Below are 19,251 nucleotides of genomic sequence, written 5' to 3' on the forward strand. Positions count from 1 at the left end.
ACTCAATGACAATAGCCGATCAACATGTTTTTCCTTGTTACCAGCATGTTACAGCATATACTCTGTCTACAGGCGGTCACTGGTACAATAGGTTCTATGTATCTTGGCCTTACGGGCGGACATGTCACAGAACACTTCACATTAAATGCTCATCACTAACTGCGGTAACTCTGTATTTCTGAACAATTTTGATATTGCTTGTAGTGATTTTGTTACCAGGGAGCAGTGCGGAGATTCGGGTAACAGCAGTTTGTGGGAATCCTATGCAAGGCATTTTCTGGAATCCATGTGGGAACTGTGTCACATGACTGTCACATGACATTGTAAAACGTACAGTAACCATACAACTTCCTTTTCCGTTCCGTGGTTCAAAACAACATTAGCTAAGATCAACCTTAAACACTACGGTTCGAGTTACGAGAATAAGATACGCCCGTTACACAAAGAAACCTTAGGGCAACCTTAACTCAGACTCAAACCTTAGCCTTAACCTTAACTAAGACTGAACTCTTCAGCGCAGGAGTAATGACAGCGTCCCTAGTTACCACATGAATTCAGCGTGTCCAGTTGCCTCTGTGCACTCTCCTCAAACTTCTTTCAATCTCCCAGTATAAAATAAAGGCAGCCGCCATATTCCCTTCCCAACCTTAGAGACGCTAACGTTGGGTCCCACCAAACGTAGTTATCAACCTTAGTTAGGATGTTTTGTGCAACGGAAGGTTAAGCTTGGTAAACGTCTAAGGTTGTAATCTTAGAGATTAGGCTGACCTTAGGAGATAAGGTTGCTTTGAACAACGGAGCACACATATTTGATATAATATAAAGTTTGTAATTATTACAATGTTTGACATATTTGGACATTAATATTAACGTTAAGATCACATTTATATTTACCCTTTATATACAAATTTTGATAAAGTCTATAGATCAGTTTTCTCCCTAAGAACACTGAAGACCAAAATAAACAAGGGACTATGATGAATCTGGGATTTGAACCTAAGCCCAGGGCATCATGACGGGAGAACGTTTTCACCTGCTTGACCACCTGTGTCAAAGCCACATCGGAGATTCACTCAAGTTCCACCACTTCTCAAACTCTGAAAGAATAAGAGCCAACGCTACGGGAGTAAAGATTTCATCACAACTCGTTCGATGTTCACAACCACGGGTCGTGTCTCTCCGGGTCTTAGTTTACCGGTGGCGCTCCTATTGAGAATTGCCATGACAAGCAGTCCATGCTTGTCCAAAGATTCGACTAACGGGATCGGGTGGTCAGGCTCTCTGATCGTTATTGAATCCCAACTGCATAGATCTATGCTTGTGTTGTTGATCATTGGATTGTTTGGTCCAGATCACCGCCATAAAACTGGGAAAGGGCGCTTTTCCCCTCGATCATTGGATGTCCATAACAACGGCACATCGTATTTTCAATCTCAACTCCCTGTGGATCATACAGCTCTTGCAGCCTTACCAGGCGCGCCGAGTTAATGTGGCTTTCCCATTCTTACGAGGTACCTATTCACAGCTGGGTGGACTGGGACACATAGTCACAGTACTTTGTCCATGTTTACTGTACGTTGCTGTACCCGCAACTAGGTGTTTGTACGTATTCGTGTGGCCACCATCTGGTCATCTACCAACGGATTTGTGGGTTCTTTAAGTGCACAGGGTTGTGTACTGCACACTAGGGGTTGTGACAACACTGAAAGAGTCTGCACACAAAGTTGACTCTAAGGTTTTTTACACCTGGTCACAGGTGGGCTAGATCCCGGCACCTCCAAGCTCGCTGGATTAGTAGCCTGGCACCTTAAACAGCTCGCCCACCGCGCCCCCAAATTGCGGCGTAAAACACTGTCAGGATAAATCAATCCTGCTCTTAGATCAACGCGACCCGGGAAGGTCCGGGGTAGAATAGGCCTTCACAAACTCATGCTTGTCATAAAACGCGACTATGCTTGTCGTTAGAGGCGACTAACGGGATCGGGTGGTCAGACCCGTTGACTTGGTTGACACGTGTCATCGATACTCGTGTTGTTCATCACTGGATTGTCTGGTCCAGACTCGATTATTTACAGACCGCCGTCATATAGCTAGAATATTGCTAAGTGCGGCGTAAAACTAAACTCACTAATTCACTCACTTAATTCAACGCTTTTATCACTCTGGGGGAATATGGATATCCTCACAGTGCCACAAATGCCGTATATTTTTCAGCCGCTTCATGTAATGTTGCTTTGCCCAACCAAGAAAGCCGTTCGCTAAAATTCTCCATTGCCCAATTTAGTTTTGCAGCCGCAGTACTTGATATAACTTTGACATATAACTGATGTCATTATCACTGTTCCCCATAAAGCCGGTAAGTTGTTTTGACTTTACGATTTAAATTTCAATGAATGCTTACATCTTGTTTAATTGACACCTTGTTTTAACCACAGCCTTGTTGTCTTCAGACGCTTGTTAACCATCCAACTGTCACGATCTGATCCACATATTCCCAACAAGCAACTTGAAGTGGTCATAACAACGATAGCTACTAAAACCGAATTTAGTTTTCAACCCAGTACCACCCGATACCAATTTTAATTTTCTCACGGACGCACAACCCAACGATGTCAGTAATCTCGTCGGGTTTTGAAGTGTGTCAGCAATATCCCGGATGTAGACAGTAGACAAGGGCTTCAGACTTTGTAACAAGGAGGAAACTGAACTTAGACCTTGTCATGTCGAACGATTTACCCACGGGGCTACAGTGTAACAGTGTAACATTGTTTTAAATGTGCACTTTTGTGAGAAATTATCCTACCTACAATCACACAATTTCTGTATAATTTTTCTTTGCCTATCTGTCGAATGGCAACAAGTTAATCAAGATATGTACAGTGCCGTGAACTCCTTTACCACGGCGTCCTATGGGATTGTGCATTGTGGAACCTTGCTTAGGTTGATAAATGTGATATCATTAGTAAAATAGTGGTCGGAAACTCGATCTGAAATTATGTGCCCAGGGCAGAGAAGATTTCACATTTACCCGTCAAACTTTCCAAAGATAAACTTTCCTAAACTGATTTTGTGAGAATTGTTCATGCTACACTGAAATAACATGTACGTCTATGGAAATTACGTCAAATGTCCGAATATAAAAGGCGCTTGTATGTATCTGCACGCGTGAAAGAGTGAGTGAGTTTAGTTTTATGCGACACTCAGCAACATTCCAGCTGCATGGCGGCGGTCTGTAAATAATCGAGTCTGACAGACAATCCAGTGATCAGCAGCATGAGCTAAAATATGTGACCGACTAAACAAATATAGTATGCCTTTTTGTGTTACTGACATTCAGCTGTAATGTAATAAACTTTCCGCTCATCCATACGATGTGTGAGAAACACCCTAGGCTTTCCTGAAAATGTTCGCCATTATTCGAAATGCGAGGACATCAGATACAGTAAATGTGGGTCATTACAAATTTATATCCTTCTACTCTCGTTGCCATGGTATCTTTTGTTTAAACCATAGTTACAGATGCGAATTTAGGAAATGGATGAGGGATAATGATGTCGATGGTACGGATGAGCCCTATTGAGGGAACACAACATGAGAAGTACAAACCTACGGACGATCCAGAAGGATCCTGGTTAGTACCGGGATGTTATAGCGATGATATATTGTGAAAGTCAAGGCTGCCCGGCACGAAACCAGAACTGTTACACTGCTGTCGCTACCACCTAGATCTCGGTCTCATGTCGTGAAATAAGTTTTACGTTGTTGAATTAGTCGAATAGAGTTACTTCCCTTAGATGTCCCTTCCAAAAAGCATGGCGCAACAGGTTATATGATGACGGTTATATCAGAGGCGGCAAATGTCGCAGATAGATGCCAGTCTAGCTTCGTCTTACGCGTTAGTAGGGTCACTTACATAACTTTCAACAATAGACTGTTCTTGAATACGATAACACTCTCGAGACCCAAAGGTTCCCACAATCTAAAATTCGAAGGTGCAGATTTAAAGTTATATTATAAAAGGTGTTCAATGAATATGTTCCATATGAAATATTGTTCACATCTATCATCAACACAATAACCAAACACAAGAAACATACAATATTACATATAACCAGACATTTTATATTTTTCAGAGACTTGGCTGACGTCCGGCTGCCCCAAAGAGTACAAACATCAAACTGGTATTCCCGCGTGCATTACATCAGCACTTATGTAATTTACTAAGTAAGCACTAATTGTAATTGAAGAATGCGAGTTGTGAAAAATAGTGATTTCAGGATCTTTATTAATATGTTAGGGTTACGGATTTTAGGTTGCTAAGATTTTAGGGACATATCGACAGGCATATATAATGTACTTATTTTACGAACTGTATTATTGTATCTCAATAATAAAGGTAAAACTGATTTATATGATCACATTACATTATGTGAATACAGCCTACACAAATATGCCAAAGATATTATTTGTACAATTGCAATCTATGTCTTACAGGAACACTACGTTTTCAGTGAAACCAGGGATAATCTACAACATATAATCTCCCTGGTGAAACATAGTCCTGAAGTGATCATATTACTTTCCTGTTCAGGCAGTCGACTAAGTAAATTAAACCACTGGCAAACTGTAGCGCAAATGCGTTGCGCAGCATAGAGAAAATGACCAGTCTGCTGGCATATACGAAGACTTGTCATCTTCTCTTTGCTGCGCAACCCATTGGGCTACAGTTTGCCTGTAATTAAACTTAGTCCCAGTGTTATTCGTTACGCGCCTGCACTGGGTCTAACAAAACCTAGTAAGATGTCGCGAGGGACTTGCAAAATACTCCAGTCACTGACAGTGATCACTCAACAAAGGAAAATCTGCACATAATACTGATATTTGACCCGCAGTATATACGCATTTTGGTTTCTGTTGATATGGGTACCATTGGTTAACATTTAAGCAAACCGACATCCTTGAATATTACCGTACACGCAATTTTCAGCGAATGTTTATTCACTGTCAGGGCGTGCTTTGTGTGCATAACCCTGAAGCGATCGTCATTCGTAACTACTCGTCTCTTTCCGTGATCTACAAGAAGCCTAGCTCATATGAATAAACTCGTATTCCAGCCAAGGTCTACATCGAGTTTATACGGCGAGTGCATTTTCTTTGACGCAACTTTCCGCAAGAAATTTGAGCGGAACGGTTTACGGCAAAATCAAGACTGAAAACGCAACCTATCGACTGATATTTTTGCAGGTTTTACTAAAACAAACATTCATCGTAAAAGCCGGACACTTACCTCCAACAAAATACACTCATTGTATGTCTGACAAGTCTTGAAACATATATAGGTTCCACTACACTATATCAATGGGTGACATGCTGCCCGAGCGAGGACAGAGACCTGTGACAACTGTGATTGGATGAAATAGTGTAAGATATGTATGTGTTTTAAAAGCACATCCACCCTGTTATTAAAACTGACCACAATATTAAGTATTTAGTGCTGTCATTTTTATCACCATGGGTTATGCTTATGTGTGTACATTTATTTTGAAGTAGGTGCCATTCGGTGCGGAGCTGGGGGTTGATGTGTTCCGCTTCCTGTGCTTGGCAAATGTGCCGAAAAAGTTGGCCACAACTTGTGTTTTATTGTAGCTGAGAGGCCAGACTGTGCCCATGTGTACATGGAATGGCTGTTGATAGCCTGGATATTTTTTTAAAAAAAATATAAGGTTACTATAGAAGTCTATGGGAAAACATTTGGTGTTGTGTAACCTGTAGCCCCCGTGACTGCCGGCCATTGTGGATATGTAAATGAGAGGTTGCTTAAAAAACGGAATCCATGAAAACGGACTATGACGCTCTGCAGGAGGCGGGAGGGGAAACGAACCGTTAGTGGTGTGCATCATTGTTTGGGGACGGTACATTTCAGGTTCCGAGATGTCATGAGACCTACAATGTCATTTCTGGATGTTTTTGGTGTTGCATAGGTGTGCATAGTTTTCTTATTATCCAAGTGGGAAAGGTATTTTCTCAGACACGACATTACCATGGTGCCACATGTCTCATGCTACTACCTCGATAAAGACTGAAGTTCCCATAACATTTGAAGCCTACGGATTAAGTCGGTAGTGAAATTCCAATTTGTGAAACTCCATTTCTGGTGTCGCCCGTTTTGATAGTCCTGGAATATCGCTGAACACCGGGAAGTAAAACTAAACTCTATCACTCACTCATCCACTTCTAATACGTAAGGTACACACGCGTGTTGTTGGTAACGTATTAGAATGTGTGCCATTTACACGTGTTTGACACATATTTTCGGAAAGTTATTCGACAACTGCCAATGCATTCTAAGACTTCTGTCTCTTGTATGGGGAAGAGCCGTATTATTTCAGTTGACTCTATTAAATATTTGGTGAACGTCCTGTCCTAACGTCTACAATGTCCCTCCCCTCTAGCGATAAGCTAGCCCTAAGTTAAGTGTAAATATACGACCCTTCCTCCATCAAACAGTGATGCGTATAATTAGTTATTATGTTTATATAGTTATATGTATGGATATGAAGCTAAGAATGTTATGCGTAATTAGTGCTCAAATAATTCTCGGTACTTGATGTTATGTTTATAGAGCTATATATGTGTGGATGTGAACGTATGATGTTTACGTCGTTTCATGAAACTGTAGATGTGGTCTTTAGGAGACATCTTCCATGTACCATGTCCCCGCTTAACCACCTCCGACTTGTATGTACTGAAGTAAAGTAAGTAAAAACGTTTTCCGTTGTGTTAGTTTTGTTAAGTCAATTGTTGGGCCTCCCCTGTTAACCTTCTGGGAGAGGGATTTGAAGTGAATGTGCCCACATATGAAACACTATCAAATTATTCTTGACGAAATACAATCCCAAGAGCGTGGGTCATACAGTTTTTCCTATCTTGGAAATACATTCACCATTTGTTGAATACGTCTTCTTTCGGCGTCATGTAACTTGCGTAATGGCGCCACTTTATTACTGAAGGATAGGATATTGTATGGTGTAGACATGTAGAACGTAGAGGAAATGAAACATTTGAATGAATCAGTGAAGAAATCCTAATTTGGAAATATGTCAACTTTACAAAGTGCATGAAAGTGAAAACTGTCATCTCGTAAGACCCATTATGTATACTACATGCACACTACCATTATGATAATGGTGTAGAATTATAATTACTCGTACAGTGATTCATTTCGTTTTATAGTAATCAATGTAATTTTAAGAGTTCAGTGAATGGTGCGATGATATATGGGATCCAGAAATGTCTACAAACGATGAAAAAATGCCTCAAGTTCGTTTCCCCGCAACCACAGTCAGTTTATCGCTAACCGTTTTAGTGCGATTCCACTATTTGGTTAACCAATCAAAATGTCCGTCAATTGGTGAAAAACGGGGTTGGTTCTGTATCAGGGCTGATATAAAATAAAGTGAATGGATGTTAGTGGATGTAAGTATGCTGTTTTGAAAATGAGTGTTTGTTTTAGCAATCCGTGCACCTGTTCTAGTCGATAGACTGGATTTTTGCCTTAAACCGCTGTACATATCTGTACTGCGCACAGTGCGTCAAAGAAAATTCACTCGCCGGCTAGACGTCGAGCACACCTTGGTATAGTGCGAAGTCGTTTAGTTATATGATGGAAAACAAGAAGCCTCACCGGCTTGCCGGGATGACACGAGTAGTTACGAATGAGGGCCATGTTTGGAAATTCAGTGTTGTCGCTCTTTAATAATGGTATTAGACGGTTTTCATCTCCATGCCCGTTTGCGCTTAGACGGGACCAAGTCGTAAACATGCGTACGAGATGGGTACGAGACGCCACCCGGCTTGTCGGAATGACACGAGTATTCACGAACGAAGCGATCGTAGGGAAAATAACAATCGGAATCGTTCGGAATCGTTGCGTGGGTAACAGTTCAAAAGGTATCTACGAATTCCCACTTTCGCGATTTGGTAAGATGTGCTCTGATCTCAAAGGTTACCTGAAGCGACCTCCTTAAAGGTTACCTGACGCGAGTTCCTACTAGGTTTTGTTAGACCCAGTGCAGGATTGTAACGAATAATACTGGGGCTATGTTTACTTAGACTGCTGTTCTGGAGACTCAGTCACCACTAATACCACCACCACCACAAACACTTCTTCCATAAGCCCTCGCATCACCATTACTTCCCATGCATAGTGATGAACTAGTCAACAATAAGTTGCCTCATGAACTGTTCGGATTTGCGGGTTGTCCAGTTCATACGTGAAATAGGCAAATAATAGACATCGTCGGTCAGTTTTAAAATACACTCAACCAATTTCATATCACATGTGTTAAGATCTTCGCAAGGACGTACCAAGCTGTCTCCTTTTCCTACATTTTACCTGCCTTTACTCATACCGTTTGTGTGCCAAGTATACAAGTACTGCCACTTTAATCAGGTGTGCCTATACTGCAACTGCATATAACAATACCATTGTAACTTCAAGTACATATATGCATGATGTTCATAATTTCTTAAAAACGGATTAAGTAGTCAGTTAGCAGGTAAACAGGGTGTGGTCAATGACAGATCAAGCACATAGAGCGACACAAAAGTATGAAGTGCCAGCAAAGAAAGGAAAATCAAGGGCCTTTTCAATTTCAAATCAGCTTTTATTTCCAAGTATTCCCATTCGAAATGTCGTTATATATAAGGATTAGTGATAACCTGTTCGACTTACTGGTGGGTGAACTTCGGCAGCTGGACAACATTTGTGATCAGACAAGGTTTAGAGGTCATTTATCTACAGACTCGGTAAGCCACATAGCTAAACTCGAAAAACAGCTGGAAGATGCTGGAGTGAATTTCGAGCTAATCGTCAGCAGTGAGACAAAGAATTAAACTCGAATATCGAGACTCACACGGACCTGAAAAACTGAGGTTTTTCAAACACTTTAACGCTGCTGCGGTATTCCTCAACTGTTCAGTCCATATGGGATGGATTCTCGTCACTTAATGACGTTACAAAGTGTGAGTGAGTGAGTTTAGCTTTACGCCACACTCAGCAATATTCCAACCATATGACGGTGGTCTGTAAATAAGCGAGTCTGGACCAGACAATCCAGTGATCAACAACATGAGCATCGATCTGCGCAATGGGAACCGATGACATGTGTCAACCAATTCAGCGAGCCTGACCACCCGATCTCGTTAGTCGCCTCCAGCACAGGCGACATGCACTGTCGCCTTTTATGGCAAGCATGGGTTGCTGAAGGTCTATTCTACCCCGGACCTTCACGGGTCTGTTACATAGTGTATCACCTGATGTAAAGATGTAACAGATAAGGTTAAATCATGGTATTCAATATACGTTGATGCGTATCGAAGTTGTGACATTACGCGACATTGTGACATTACTATCCTCCGTCATGTTCCTGAGCTCATTCAGATTCATGGGAATGTTGTGAAGTTTAAACAGTAAGGATTAGAAAAGCAAAATGACATCATCAACAGGCAGTATTTCAGAGCTAGAAATCATGGGAGGAGTGCCCTGAAAAAGTGCATAAGAAACAACCGAATCACGCTGTATAAGATATACAAAAGTGTTAAGGAAAAGATCGTCACGTGTGGACATTGTCACACAAAAGGACACAGAGGAAATAAATGTTCTACAGATCGAGATCTGAACCAGTCACTCTGGCCACAATACGACTCCACACATATTGTATCGGCTCCACACATACTGCGTCGGCGCCACACATGTTGTATCGGCGCCACAGGTTGTTTCTTTGTATCTGAGCAATCTTATTGAAATAATATCCCACTCAATACGCGTTCATAAACATGATTTCTTTCCACTTGCACACGCTGATGAACAAATACGATAACCGATCCTCAACACGCCTAATAGAAGGGAGATAATCCATACACCATACGTCCTCCACCATTATAATTGACTGGTCGATGTTGGTTTGATGTAGTCCAGCATATACCTAGACGACTTCGCACGAGCTTATTCATATGAACTAGGCTTGATGCTGCACACGGCCATATTCCAGCTATGTGGCAGCGGTCTGTAAATAACCAGATCTGGGCCGGACAATCCAGTGATCAACATCAGAGGCATCAATCTACTAAACTGGGATATGATAACATGTTTCAGCCAAGTCAGCTGGCCAGACCACCCGATCCCGTTAGTCTCTTCTTACAACAAGCATGGTTTACTGAATATCAATTCTATCTCTGATCTTCAACAATGCAGTTATCTAGGGATATGTCTGTTTACTGTGAGAGGGAAGGAAGTCTGTTGTTTTAGTATGATACATACAAACGAGAATCATATTTATTTGAATCTTCCAACATCCTCTACCCTCTCCTACCCCAATCACAGGTTCCTAGCACAACTAAAGGGGGAAACTCAGAAAACACAAGTCTACAAAAGAGCAATAAACTTTTATTTACACTCCAACAAAGTCTAAAGGGTGATTCTGGCAGGGAACAGTACAACACTAGGATGAAGTCTACTGATTGAATGAACAATGGATATTCAATGGATAAAAAAATGGGTAAACAATGGATAAACAATGGAGGCTGACTGGGGCCAGATCAGCTAGGTAGGTGTCATCTCAACCTGAATACTTAAGTAGCTCTTACTTTCTTCATTACAAACAAGTAGTTTGTTAAAACAATACATTGCCTCTTTACTGGTAATTCCAGAGCTCTGGAGCTTCTGCGACTAAGAATGTGACACATGACACATATCCTTATAAACAGCTTCCCTTTAAAAACAACTTGGTCATGAGTTAAATTGTATCAGTGTTCCTACTGTGCCCGTTGTTAAAGAATAATAAGTTCAACCACACGGGCTGTCTCACATTTCAAAAACATTTTCATAAACAAGAACATGTTCTATGTATACCATTAAATAAGTAAAGTGGGGGATATTCCATTCTGTGAGCATACCACTCACCAATGCCAATGCATATGAGAAAATGTAATATATATCCAAAGTGATGAAACACTTCCAAAGGTATGGAATAACATGTCACATTTTCCCTTAATTCCTCTTCATCATCTATTTCCTCCTTGGCTTCATTATTTGTATTTTATCGATCTAGTAAATGCAATATACCCTACTTCTGTAAATGGTAACATAAACAGCTTCTAAATTGCAGCTGAGGAAACATTTATTTGTTGATTGTGTCACCTTTATCACCAAGTGAGAGAGATTTGTTACACTCCACTTTCAGCAAATTTTAATGAAATATAATGGGTGTGGGAGGGGGGATACCAGAAAAAGGTACAACATATTCTACCACTGTCATTGGTGCTACGAGCTAATTCTTCAACCACCATGTTATCCCATCACAGGTCCCTCCTATTGTGACATGGAGGCATTTTATTTCTTCTGTCATTCAGAAAAACTTAGTGTGCACAAAGACAAGAATCATCCTTTTTTTCTGAAAATCTGCCATTGCTAGTTGATATTGTTACAATTGTGGGTGTTAACTATTTTGTTCCATCAAGTATGTATTTCACTTTGATGATCAAGCGACCGTATGTACTAGCAAAATTAACTAACACCCAATATGTAATAATGAGTCTACAACAAAATATAATATCTATTTCATGTATGATGGACACTACATGCTGAATCGTAAACCTAGACTGCTTGACAGACTAAACTCTGGAATCTACTTACAAACAGTACAAAATTATTGCTCTAAAATATCCATTTTGTATAAATAAATTTAAAAAAATCTCAAAATGAGAAACATTTGTGACATCATTTGATTATGGCATGTTTATGTTTTAATACTGAACTAACAGAGTAACATTTTCTCCACAACAGACACCAGGTCAGAGGTCAACACATGTGAAGACTCAGAGGGAGTGAGTGAGTTTGGTTTTACACCTCTTGCAGCAATATTCCAGCAATGTCACGATGGGCAAGCACCATGGACTTCATTTTGTGGGGAATCGAACCTGGATCTTTGGCATGATGAGTGAACACTTAAACTGCTGGGTCACCCCATCGCACCATAAAGACTTGGAAGTGTGTACTGTGTAATGAACGGCCACACAATCAACATATTTTCTGCATATCATTGATTCATAGTCTTTCATTATCACAGAGGTGACAAGAAAATAACTCGGTCATGATCTCTTTGTAATCAACTCACACACTTCGGTTGGATTCAAACCAATATTATTTATGTACCTGTTGGATAACACTATGCACTGGATAACACCACCTGTTGGATAACACCACCTGCTGGACACCGTTATGTGTTGGAAAACACAACATGGATTGTCTTGTATCACATCTGCAGAAACATCATAAACATCATAAATTGCTACTCAGTGATTGATAGGGACTCTCAGTTTGTCCGACTGGGAACTGGATGTGACAGATACCTTTGTCCTGTTGTCAAACCAACAGTATTCAACAGTAGCGTAGATGTAACAAATATTTGGCTTCATTAAAAGAAGACAACCTAAATGATTGGCTATTTTAACAAACACTAAATATACCTGAGCTAACATTTCCATGAGGTGTGAAAACAGTTTATCTATCACAGTGCCCTTAACCAAACCAAGAAGTTTATCCTATCTTTAGATCCTGAAGACTGAATGCATGTATACATGGCAACAGTGAAATACAGCCAACACACAGACCATATTCAGCACAGACAAATTATCTCCTTTTATCATTGTTAGTGTTACTGTTATTATGCATATACCATAAGTACTATTGTGCAGTTGTGTCATCACATCATGTATCACATTCCTATAAATGCTACTTTCCTAAAAACAATTCATAAACAACACACAACTAGTCATATATAACTTTACCTCTAACTAAATTAATTATGTTCATATTAGGTCATTAGGCCATAACAAATTAATAATATACTTATCCAAATTAAAAGAAATAAAGTAAATCCGCAAATTTGCCTCTTGGACATATTTTGCATATTTCATAACATTCTAACAACAATGGTTAAATCATTTATGGTTCTAATAAACATGTAATATATTTCTTGTGGCCCAGCAAAATTGGCTTTCCACAATGAACTATCTAAATGAGGAAAGAATCTAAGCAAATGAAAAACAAATTGTCCTGCCTTCAAAACTTGTAAAATACCAGTATTGGTTACGATATTCATGGAAGGTCCTTTTCATACACATGGCAAACATGCTTCAAAACATGGTGCATATGAAACAATTTGGTGAAAGTCACCAAGGTGCTAAGTCACAACTAAGTGATGGTACAATATCACAACTTCTGATTCAGGATGCAAACTGACACTTTGTCCCCCATCAGGAAACAAATTCAAGCCAACTGTGACCTATGCATCGTAACCATGGCAACATCTGCTCCTACGTGATATTACTTACACATCAGCAATTGAGAAAACAGGCATTAAACTGTTTGATTTTTGTGTGGTATAACTCTCCCGTATATTGAACATGGTGATATGCTAGTCTAATTCCTAATGCTATCTAATCATAGATATAGATATACTGTCTCAAATGTCCAATAAAACTTGAGTAGAATAAACATATATATTTATTAACCAAACAGTGAAACAAAACCAGTGTCATATATGTCATATGTGCATATATCACTGTGCGATATTTCAGAAAAGAAATACATCCACTATACTGTCAGTACTTGCTTGGACTAAGATGGCAGTGAAGAGGGTGTGTCTCCTGTGCCACCTCCAGACGCAGCATCTGTGTTGCTAGGTTACTAATTTTATACCTGTATAAGCATGGAAAAATAGTGCCAAGGTATTGAAGCTCTCTGGCATATGCTGTCAACAGATCAATCAGTTTTTCAGCTTAAGAAAGTTGATCATAATGAAACCTAAACTTTTGCTGCATACATATTTAGGTCTAATAAGTAAAACTAAATCATACGATTTTAATAAAACATGGTGATGCTAAAGCTTTCTTGGTCTTCCAGTTTGAGAAAATTTAGAAGTATGGACAAAAACAACGTCAATTTCAAAACTAACCAAATAAATACAATGAACAGATTTCTCAATATGGCCATTTTGAATATCTGATTCACACTCTCGAATAAATTCAAGTGACAACACTGATGGTAACGAGGAAGTAACTGCCATTCCAGCCAGCCAGTGTGCTGAATGTGCAGTCTAAGTTAACTTAGTATTATTCATTACACTCTGAGTCTGAAAAACTCTATAGAGGATCGTGTCAGGTGACCTTAGACTACTGATAATCAAATTTCCATTTCACTGGTACAGTGTTTAACGAGGAGACTTCTACAGTGCAGGGACAGGTGATGAACAAGTTGGGATGGAGGAGGACATTGCATCCAGTCACTTCACTGTCAGTGAGGTGATCTAAATATGGAAAAAAAACCATATATTTGAGCAGAGAAATGAAGAGAGTTAGGGTTGAAATGAACCAACCCCTCTTAGGACTGTCAACTTCCCTGAGCCAGCCTTCATCCATGAAACAACCAGGTGTGAAGCAGAATTATCTCATCAACAGTGAGACCTACACACAAGGAGGCCCAACTGATATGGCACTGTGTTTTCCTTAGTTAATATCACATCCAGTCCAGTCTCGAATTTCACATTCCACAAGCACTTGATAACAGTCATCTGAGAACATCCTTCTTCTTATCAGTTCAAGGTCAACTGTTGCAGGAAAATACTACCACATGGCTCCATATACCCTTTCAGCATCAGGAGCAGGTGCTCCTTATTTTTTCAATATAGGTGTACTGGAAAACTTTACGAGTACATTTAGAGTACTGAATGGAATTTAATGGAGTACAAGTAATCTTGTGTTTTGTTTCATATACGCACCATATATTCCACTCTTGTCTTGTATAAAAGATCCATAAACAATGAAACAATACTTTATCAGATAAATATGTCTGAAAATGATTTAAAGACCATACACCATTGCTGTTGCACATATCTACATATTTTTTTATCCACTCACACGCTGATATTGCCATTATCTGAAGCTCTGCTATCACCTTTCAGATGTATGAATAAACTGGGTAATAGCAGGTTATTTCAGATTTTCGCTGAAACTGTTACTAAATTCATGTGCATTAATTTTACAGTCATTCAGAATTTTTACCCATTCTTATAAAACACTTCTCCATTTGTTGGAGTCAACACAGCTGTGTCAGTTCTTATGGCTTTCCCAAAAAAAAATAGTCTGGGACAAGGAGGAAACGTGACATATGAATTTTTTTACACTAGCAGCCTAGTGATAGTGATAGACACAATACTGATCTGTGTACACTGATAAGACCACTATTCTAACAACACAGTATTTGTTGACTATCGCCTCTGTGACCCATCTGGGATTTTCCTGTCTCTCAGAACTGACACAACATGTGATATGTATATCTACCAATGGTTGATCCAAGGACTCCAGAGAAAACCTTTTTTCAAGCTAGACAATTTTACAGATCAGAAAACCTATGTAAAATAATTGTGGTTCCTGTTGGCTACAGCAATTTTTAATGACTCATTACTAACCAATCTTCTTCCCTGCATGATAAATAACCATCTTTCTGCTCTGCATAATAAATAACCATCCTTCTTCCCTGCGAGATAAATAAATATCCATCTGGCCTGCATGATAAATAACCACCCTTCTTCCCTGTGTGATAAATAACTATCCATCTGCCCTGCATGATAAATAACCATCCATCTGCTCTGCGTGATAAATAACCATCCATCTGCCCTGTGTGATCAATAACCATCCTTCCCTGTGTGATAAATAACCATCCATTTGCCCTGCGTGATCAATAACCATCCATCTGCCCTGTGTGATAAATAACCATCTATCTGCCCTGCGTGATAAATAACCAGCCCCCAATCGTACCTTTAAAGAAGAGAGACCACACTCAGGCCCTTTGTTCAGTTTGTACCCTGTCATGAAAGGAGTAATTAAATCTTGATTTTTCAACTATTGCAGGTGAAAGTCAAGTCAAAAGTTTGAGTGTTGTGACAGTCAGAAGTATCATTATCCCAAGTCAATGTTATGGAATTTTGTTACAATGTTAGTACTATGTGCGACTGTAAATCAATGATAAAGTATGACAGACAAACAAATCTCATAGCTACGATTATTGTAAGTCAACATTAAAGCTTGAGTGTTGTACACGTCTTAGTGTTAGGATTATTGCAAGTCAACATTGAAGTACGACTGTTGAACAAGTCCTACAGTTTGAGTGTTGTGATGGTATAAGAGCTTCAATAATCATATGTTATCATAAATGATAGGTTCAAACAATAAATGATAAAACTCCAAGTTTTGACAAACATGTAATTATCTCCCCTAGTATTTAAGACTTTTAGGAACTAAACAAACTGTCATCAATTAAGGAGGTAATACAAACAAATATGATTTGAAACATACTACAGACACAGTCAAAACAGGTTATAAATTGAGTGACCTTATATTGAAATGACTGAAACTTTGTACTCACACATAACCCTTATTACCAAGGAAACCATCACAACTAGTGCTCATCATGGTGAAGTGGTCAGTATCACTTGATTGTTCAACATATCCTTTAGATACGGAAAACCATACACTTAAAATGTCATATTTGAAGTGAGTGAGGGGACACCAGAAATGGGCTTCACACGTTGTTCCATGTAGGGAATCGAACCCGGGTCTTCAGCATGACGAATCACATTTGTAAAAATATGCAGATCAACATACAGGTTGGCAAAGTAGGTCAACTGACGAGGTTCTCGGTTCTTGAGACATAATGATGTGGTGGTTTGTGTCCACAGACATCTTCAATCATGATTTTAACAATGGGGCATGCAAAACAAGCAAACATCTGCACACTGGTATTTTGACACCCTACCTGAAAGACGAACTATCAGCATTATTAGCATTTACAGGTAAAAGTTGCCCTGAACCCAAACAAAAACCTTCGTACACATGGCAAATGTGTTATCACAGTCGGCATGAAGGCATGTCAAGCTTAGAACTATAACATCTATGTACGATGTTGTCCAGAGTTATTGAGGGAATTTACACCTGGACTCAGTTTGCAGTGGAATGAGGTTAAGGCAAGCAAAAACTTTAATCACACAGTCCAGCAAGAGTTTACTTAAACGTGAGTTAAGTTTGAATAGTTTGACAATCATGGAAAGGTACAGATGGTATGAAACGTGTTGGTTTAAACATGGCAGAAATCTTGTAAAAGAAAAACAATTCTTTTAAATAAAGACTTATGGAATGATTCAAATACAAGTGAGAAAACATCATGGAAACATTCTTTGATTTTAATAAGATTTAAAATCATAAGCATGTTCGCATTCATCAACATCAATGTTAGAAATCAGGATGCAGAGAGCACTCCATGTAAAACTGGGACTTCATGAGCCCATGTCTTTATCATTACCCCTCACAGTAATAATAGGACCCACCCACTGAGTTGTCACCCCTTGCCTGCGTAGCTGTCTAGGACAGTCTGTTTAGCAACTGGATGGTCAGTTTTAAAAAGCTGCACACCCGATGGTACTTGGACAAATCTCACTTTCAGTATAATGACTAAAGCATTGACGGACACAGATTTGAAAACATTAAGCAGTTTCCCTCCTCTGTTTACCTTCTTATTACTTTTCTTAATCCAGAAAATTATGGACTGGCAACTTTCCAACTGGTCTTACAACTTTTGAGAGTTACCAGACAATTAATTTTGTCTGACTTATATTTTGGTGAGTTTACTGCACTGCTTTCATCCTTAATTTCAAACACAGAATTGATGATTTAGCACAAACATCAAGACTCACAAATCTCTTCAAGAAAAGTGCCATGACTAAAAACCTACACTGTAACCTGTATTAAATATCCTCTACAAGCTCTACAGCATCTTCATCCTACATTGTAATGTTCAGTCACTCACTGCCTACATCAACTGAGAGGACCAAGGGATCCAATTTGCCCATTCATTTTCTTCTCATCCAAAATGCTTGCCTGTCGTTTTTTCCATTCGGCTCCTAGAGTTGCAACCTGCTTCATGATCTCTTCATGCATCTCCACAAAAGACCTGACAGGTCTCTGGGCCCAGCTTGTATGGGGACTGTAGGGCCCCGGAGCCCCTTCTTCCATCACATTGAACAAATCACATGACTCCCACTCCGAACCTGAACTCAATCTCTGATTAAATGGATTCATTCTTTTGTCTCCACAGACCACCGCCTGACGATTTCCTTTGACTTCTAGACCCTGCCTCTCAATGTATGTTTGAGACAATATTCGACTCTGTCGCTCAGCTTCCTCGACCACTTTCCTCTGTTCCTCAGAATTTGCTTCTCTCAGTTTTTGTTGAAGTTCACTCACCATGAGTTTCACATATTCATATCCTGCTGCCGAAAGTGCTTTCATCCATGACTCCATCATCTCTTGGCTTTCAGCACTGATGATGTATGTTCGACTGCTCGATCCTAGAAAATTTATTTGGAATGTAAAATTGTCTGAATTTTCAGCAAGTTCAATTGTGCAGCCTTCTAACACAATGACACCCAAGGGTTCTCGGTCACCTTTTTTCTCGAAGTAGAAGAGTAAATTTCCTTTCAGCACGAACCATCGCCTCTGGAAGCCCTTATTAACCTCACCCTTCTTCATCAGGTGTCCTTCTTTGTCAGACGGGCCACCAGAACTAGCGTACCGACACAAGGCTTTGTCGTTTAAAATCTTCATTGTTTGGATTTAAACACAGCACCATTAAATTCTTTACATCATTATGACGTGCCACTGTGTTTTATGAATAATCCCAGATGATGACATGTCTTGTTTAAGACAGGAAATGTAAATCACGATCTTATGACGAATCTCTTCTCAGATTGCAGTGTAATAGAATGATACAGTGTCAGTTACACATGTAAACTCGAGGCACTGAATCCTTTATTGTAGTGGTATATGTTTCGGTATTCCACGATTTGGATGTGGATATGTACGACTTTTGCCATGAAAGCATTTTGAGAATGCGAGGTCATAAATATTTGGAGTGCTTTCATACACTGTCAAGATGCTTACTCACTGGTGTCTAGCTTATCTGTGGATCCCTTTTAAATAGTGTTGACATTCCCGATATATGCACCATCAACGGTAAAGTTAGTTCCGCCACGGATATTACCGTTAAACGGATTAGTCACGACGTGTTCTCTGATCCATCAGTTCTCACAAACTGGGATATCACGGAGTCATCCATTTTGGCCACGCCTACCGATG

The 19,251-nt window shown here is 39.6% G+C and overlaps 1 protein-coding gene across 1 annotated transcript; it reads right to left on the reverse strand.

Moving 5' to 3' along the window:
* Positions 1 to 10,427: 10,427 nt before the first annotated feature.
* LOC137293512 (sesquipedalian-1-like) lies at positions 10,428 to 19,153 on the reverse strand. Its single transcript, XM_067824111.1, has one exon. It carries the CDS (start codon positions 18,718 to 18,720, stop codon positions 17,932 to 17,934), a length of 789 nt encoding a protein of 262 aa, XP_067680212.1. The 5' UTR covers positions 18,721 to 19,153; the 3' UTR covers positions 10,428 to 17,931.
* Positions 19,154 to 19,251: the final 98 nt, after the last annotated feature.

The sequence above is a fragment of the Haliotis asinina genome, chromosome 1, assembly GCF_037392515.1.
Source record: "Haliotis asinina isolate JCU_RB_2024 chromosome 1, JCU_Hal_asi_v2, whole genome shotgun sequence".
Taxonomy (NCBI): Eukaryota; Metazoa; Mollusca; class Gastropoda; order Lepetellida; family Haliotidae; genus Haliotis; species Haliotis asinina.

Coding starts and splice junctions, on each gene's coding strand:
- LOC137293512 (XM_067824111.1), bottom strand. CDS start 18,720: ATGAAGATTTTAAACGACAAAGCCTTGTGTCGGTACGCTAGTTCTGGT.